This window comes from Vipera berus (assembly GCF_964194415.1).
Source record: "Vipera berus genome assembly, chromosome: 2".
NCBI lineage: Eukaryota > Metazoa > Chordata > Lepidosauria > Squamata > Viperidae > Vipera > Vipera berus.
The window spans coordinates 139,084,599-139,091,380 of NC_138203.1; the positions used below are offsets into that span (position 1 = coordinate 139,084,599).

Below are 6,782 nucleotides of genomic sequence, written 5' to 3' on the forward strand. Positions count from 1 at the left end.
AGCATGAAATGTGCAAATTCTTCATTCAGTTTTCTTCACTTAATTTTTCTGATTCCTTTTAAGATGTGCTAACAGAAATTAAACTGTAAAACCCAACTGTTAATTAAAACTATATTTCATTGAAATGAAAATTGTAAATAATCTTATATTATCTGGAAAAAGATCAAAATCAACTTTTAATTAATTATTTTCATCTAATTTACTCAGAAACCACTTTTAAAATAACTCACCCAGTTTAGTATTTTAAACCAAGAGTACTCTTTCATTTATATATACATGCTGTTATATCTCCTACATGTACAGTCAGATGCATGTTATTTTATTCAATTTATTATCCTGATTGATATATGCCTTGGTTTTATAAAATCATTTGCCAAAATCATTAGGAGCAAGTCTTCTGTGTCCCATGTTTTTAAAACGTGTATGAACTCTTTAAAACATTCAAACTGTATTTTGCAAAATGATGTACAGTGGTCTCTATTTCTTAAAGAAAAATTAAATTAGCTCTTTTGAATTAAGACTTTGGTTTTCTCCATTATTTGCAATAGCCCACCTATTGAACACCACAAATTCTTAGTCACTTTGATTCCACAAGTAAAATTCACTCAGACTGAGGTCAGAGAAGGCTGATTGTGAAACAATTTGTCTATTCCACCTTGACCTTGGACTTTGCCTGGTTTGATTGTTATATGTGCAAAAAGTGTAAAGTTGTGTGTGAAGCATGTCTCTTTTGAAGACATCATATTTTCAGCAGAAACTTCAGATGATTCTTTGGTTAGAATTTTGGATAGATTTTTCCAGCTTCATCTCACATCTAGGGTATTTTATTGATAGCAGGCAGTAATTATCTTGGAAGTGCAGAAAGAATAATTATTTATTTCTCCATTTATTGATAATTCTCCTTAAATTCTGGCAGTGAAAATCTAATGTGCACTACTGTTCCTTAATATAGGAAAATATTGATATTTGAGTCATATGTGGGTATCACTGAACCTGGATATTTAGCCTTTTTGGCTGTACAGCTCCAATTACAGTATGTTAAATTAGATAGCCATTCACATTGACATATATTTATTTTGGTAGATTCTTCTTGATCAGTAAGTTAACTTTGCTGACTGTAGTATCTTGGAAGCAATAGCCCTACCTATCTTTCTTTGAAATAAGAGGCATTGGATTCAATGGAACTTGGTAAACCTACCTGATATATAGATAGCTCTAGGCAAGGTTTGGCCACTGTTTTTTCTCCACTCCACTTTCCTTTCGCAGAACAGTATTTTTCCCCACACTACCAAAAGCCTGGCTCATCCCAATGTTCACATTTGCCAAAATTATTTTGCATAAAATGGGGATGAAGAGCTAGGAGGAAGAGAGGAAGATCCCAGTTCCTCATAAGCTAAATTTCCCATGGTTTCAGACACAAAATTTATTATATAAATATAAATATAAATATAAATATAAATATAAATATAAATATAAATATAAATATAAATATAAATATAAATATAAATAATATAAATATAAATATAAATATAAATATAAATATAAATATAAATATAAATATAAATATAAATAATATAAAAAATTAGGAGAATTTTTAAAAAGGGGAGACATGTGTCTTTGAGAAATAAATAAACAAATTAACTGATCCCATCAGCCAGTACTGCCTGCGAAGTGTTGGGGGCCAACGTGCAATAATCTTAGGAAGAGTAGCTTGCAATTTTTCTATTTCATTATAAGCCATCCATCTTAGATTCAGTTTATACAGTGTACAGTCAGTTGCACTTATTGTCTTTTACACACACACACACACACACACACACACACACAGACCCAATGCAACACACATGCTACACACATTCATAGTTGCACTGTTTGCTGCTACAATATTACATTTTATTAACATAATCACACAATATAAATACAGCCAGTCTCTTTGAAATCATCAGTTAATTGATCACAAAATAATCATTATTAGCTTGGACTCACAGAAGGAAGAAATCTATAGAAGAAGTTGAATTGTTTCGAAAGCATCTAAAAAGTTCTTGTGAGATTGGCTACTGCTCCTTTCTGTTTTCCCTATTGCATTTATTTCTTTATGCCCCAATAATGGTTTGTTGGAAAGGTCAAAACAAACAAAAAGGGGGGGGGAAAGAGGGGAAAAGTAGCAAGCAAAATCTCAAACACACCCTTTAAGTGAAAAATAAGCTATACTGTAGTGTTGTTTTGGTTGGTAATAGTAATACAATTTTACTGGACATTGGAAGCCAACGAAGTGTTAAGGGTTTTAAAGACGTTCTCCTTCGAAAAATAAGATACTTTAAAAAAATTGTACTGCACAAAAGTATCATCAGCTGATACTCATATGTTAAAGCAAGCGGATATGATTCCCCCCCCCACACACACACACACACACTCTGGAGACCGAGAGAAGAAGAAGAAGAAGAAGAAAAAAATCAATTTCCGGAGTGATAAATATCCAGATTCCTTAGTTCCCGTAAGATCCAAGAGTTGATTCCCAGAAACGGGAGCGGGGAGGTGGTGGAGGGGGGGGGGAGGTAAAGCAGCCCAACCGCATCTGAGCCCTTACAATAAGATTTACCCCCTTTCCTGGTTTTTTTTAAGCAGGTCTTTTTGTGCTAATATTCCGCAGCTCTCCTTTTTTTTTTTCCTCTCGTCAAATTACCAAAATCCCTTGCTCCGACCCTCTTTCCCAGATTTTCGCTCACTGCATTTTCCTTTATTATGACAATTAGTAGGGGTTCCCCGCCCCCTCAGTTCATTTCCCCCCAGGTCCATCGCTCCCTGATATATAAGCAAATGCCTTTCTCAACGATACTCAGTAAAAGAGAGAGAGGGGAAAAAGGCAGACAGGAGCAAGCTAATTCCAACCGCCGTTTTTATATTTAGCGCTTAGGTGGGCTTCTCCCCCCCCCAAGACAAGGCGGCTTCGCAGGGCAAATAGCAAGCTCTTTGTGTCGGCCAAACATAGACCACCACCATCTCCCCCCCTCCCCTTATTTATCTCCTCATTCTCTTCACAATCAATGGGTGACTCACTTTGCCTTTAAAGATTCCTACTTCTGTCTGAAGGAGGCAGCCAATGGGAGGCCTCTTGAGGTCACGTGGCCCGGCAGATTTCTTAATGAAGCCGACCCATCCCGCCGCCTCTGCGCATGCTCCTGGGTAAACAATATGTTGGGGACTTGTCTCTCTCTCTCTCTTTCGGAAGTCGACTTTTAAAAAGCTCGGGCAGACCATGATATGACGACTTCACTGATTTTGCATCCACGCTGGGCGGACACTTTCATGTACGTGTATGAGGAGAACCCGAATGAAAATAACCAGACTAAAATCCCAGCCATGGAAGGGCTCAGCGGGAACTGTCCAGCGAGCCACTGCAGGGATCTAATCACTCACCCGGTACTGAGTCGTCATTCCGGCACCATTGGGACTCCCCAGGGTTCCGTTTACACGGAAATACCTGCTCCAGATGCAGCCAGGCAGTGCCCCGCGCCGCCCGCCTCTTCTAACGCCACCTTAGGCTACGGTTATCCCTTCGGAGGCAGCTACTACGGATGCCGCCTGTCCCATTCCCACAACGTGAACTTGCAGCAGAAGCCTTGCGCCTACCACCCGGCTGAAAAATACCCCGAGCCCAGCGGCTCCCTCCCCAGCGAAGAACTCTCCTCCCGGGCCAAAGAGTTTGCTTTTTACCCGAGCTTTGCCAGCTCCTACCAGGCGGTCCCAGGCTATTTGGACGTCTCGGTGGTTCCAGGGATCAGTGGGCACCCGGAGCCGAGACACGACGCGTTGCTCCCCGTGGAGGGTTACCAGCACTGGGCTCTTTCCAATGGCTGGGACGGGCAGGTTTACTGCGCGAAGGAGCAGGCGCAGTCCACCCACCTCTGGAAGTCGCCTTTCCCAGGTAGGGCGCGCTGGGCTTGGAGCTCTGCCTCTCTGCTCCGCCATGATTGCGCGTTTAGGCTGGGTTAAACCTAGCTCAGGTAAACTTGATAGGACGCCCTTCCTTGGAAGCGGGTGGCGGGGCGAAGGGGCCGCGGGGAGCGGCGGGAGAGGCTTCAACAAAGCGCAGGCTGGGAACTCTTTGGCGTTCGGCTGGGCAGCTGCAGCCGGTGGGGGAGAGAAGGGTGCGCGGGCGCGCCTGGTTTTTGATCCCTCTCTGCGCTGGTCCCCGGTTGGATCCGCCCCCCCCCTCTCTCTCTCCGACTTTAATTTTGCAGGAATGTTTAAAATCAAAATTCTGAATCCAGAAAATGAGAAGTATCTCTTCTCCCCTGTCCGCCCCACCCCACCCCACCCCTTACCCCCCCACGGAAAGGCTGGGCTTTTCAGAGGGACCCAGCAAAATTGCGCTGTGCTGCAGCTCCAGAAGTAGCTGCCAAGAGCCTTAGGGATGCCTCTTGCGAGGCAGGAGGAGCGACTGGAAAAGCTAGAGGGCAATGCTTTCGCCTCTGGTTAGAAATCTGGAGTAAATGACAGCTTAGGAAGAGAGAGAGAGAGAGAGAGAGAGAGAGAGAGAGAGAGAGAGAGAGAGAGAGAGAGAGAGAGAGAGAGAGACCCCGAAAGCAGGAACGACTGCCTCTCATTTAGAGAAGAGGGGAGAGACGAAAGATTGGCGAATGCCTTCTGCATTCATGGGGTCCTCATCTTGCCACTATCTCGGAATTGGCCAAAGGGACGGGTTGGAGCCCCCAAAAGGGAGTAAATAAGGTAGGAATTTATCTTGGTGGCAAGGCGGGGGTGTGTGTGCCCCCTCAGATCGGACGCGGCTCGCCAGCGATGCCTCTGCAAAGCGTTGCATGCTGGGGTTCCCTTCTGAGAAGGAAGAGGAATTGGAGCTGGGCGAGGTGGAAGGAAGAGAAAGGCCTATTTGGATCTCCGCTGGATTTCAGCCGCCGGCAGCGTGCAAGCCCACCCGCCTCCCTACTGTTTATGTCAGAGAAACAAAAGGTCTATCGTGTAAAAAGCCGTTTTCTTCATAAATGGTTTTTGTCCCCACCCCACCCCCATTCCGCCCGGGTGAAATCCGCTTCAAATATCTCCGCTCTTATCATTTCATTTCATTTTCCGTGAAGCTCTGGTATGCTCTTCTCCTAGATCTATTTCATTCAAATCCCCTTCTTTATCCGCCTGCCAAAGCCTCTTCCACAACAGTCTCGTGCTGGATTTTATTTAAAAAAAAAACCCAGCGAAGATTATCCATAAAAAGATTGACACTTCTCCTCCTCTAGAGTTTTAAAAATGTGACCGGAGTGTAGAATTTATAATCTCTAAATGATGGGGCGGGGGGGGGGGGGGGGGGGGAGGGGAATATTCAGGAATATTCGACAGATATTCCTTTCCTACCAGCTATGAACCAGGACAGCTTGGAATAATTATTTATAGAGCCCTTCTATTTTCTTCCAATGGGATTCATTTCATTGTTATTGTCACTGCTACTATTGTGCACTTTAAAATAATAATAATAATAATAATAATAATAATAAAGTAGCAAATTTGACTTTTAAATTTCTGTCTCGGGAAGCCTTTGGGGGAATAGGAGGATAAGGATGGGGGGGACCGATCTGTGAGTGATTATAATTAGTCCAAGAGCACCAGCGTTGGGGCATCGTGGTATAAGTAACTATTACAACAAAGACTGGTGAGGAGAAGGCACGGTCTCTCCCTCCGCTGCATTCTAGAGAAGTGCAGGAAAACAACAGGGCTTCACAGCTGGTAGGTACTTTCAAGGAAAGTAGACTTTCCCAAGCCGTGAACTCAATAGGTGAATGTATTTAGCACTTTTCATAAGTTAATGGAGGGCATGAAGAGTTAACTCTACCAAGCAAAAAAGAGGACGGCCCTCACGTTCCCTCCTAGATCATTTGGGGGCGGAGGAGGGGTAGCTTTTTTTTTTTTCAGGAAAGCTGCGTTCTCACTGTGGTGTTGATCCCACAGAACTTCTCCCACAGGCTGGAGAAGAATCTGTATCTGAAAGTCACCCGTTAAGGTCGATGGGAGGTTTAGAGAGGAGGCTTGGAAAGTTAGATTCTGTTTCCAGTTTTGTGGATGCTGGAGTTCCTGTCGCCCCACTTGCCAAAGTCCTTATCCATGACTTGACGCCTCTTCTCAATTTGCTGTGAACAAATACCCCACGGAATGCACCAGATGCATAGATTCCTGTCTTGTTCTGCCTGCACCCCATTTCCCCCCCCCCCGTGCATTTCTCATACCCCACTGGTTCTGTACCACTCTCTCCCTCCCCCCTCCTCTTAGATCCATTTTCTTGCTGTGTCGCTTTCATTCTCACTGTCTTTCTACTCTTCTTGTGCCTCTTCCCTTCCTAATGCCTGGAAGATGCCTTGCCCAGCCAGTTGCAAGATGCTGTTTAATCTCACCTTCTCTTCTCTCTCTCTCTCTCTCTCTCTCTCTCTCTCTCTCTCTCTCTCTCTCTCTCTCTCTCTCTCTCTCACTTCGCTTCTCCACCTCCTTTCCTCCTCCGCTCTGTTCTCCTCGTCTTCACAGATGTGGTACCCCTTCAGCCAGAAGTGAACAGCTACCGTAGGGGCCGGAAGAAAAGGGTCCCTTACACGAAAATCCAGCTGAAAGAGTTAGAGAAGGAGTACGCGGCCAGCAAGTTCATTACCAAAGAGAAAAGAAGAAGGATTTCCGCCTCTACCAACCTTTCGGAGCGCCAGGTCACAATCTGGTTTCAGAATCGCAGAGTGAAAGAAAAAAAGGTTATTAGTAAATCTAAGACATCCCACCTACACGCTACCTGA

At 44.1% G+C, this 6,782-nt stretch overlaps 1 protein-coding gene across 1 annotated transcript; it reads left to right on the plus strand.

Annotated features, from left to right (window-relative positions):
- Window positions 1-3,261: 3,261 nt before the first annotated feature.
- HOXC13 (homeobox C13) lies at window positions 3,262-6,782 on the plus strand (the record flags this gene model as incomplete). The annotated part of the gene is made up of 2 exons (XM_081321238.1): window positions 3,262-3,925; window positions 6,526-6,782. 2 exons carry the CDS (start codon window positions 3,262-3,264, stop codon window positions 6,780-6,782), a joined length of 921 nt encoding a protein of 306 aa, XP_081177364.1.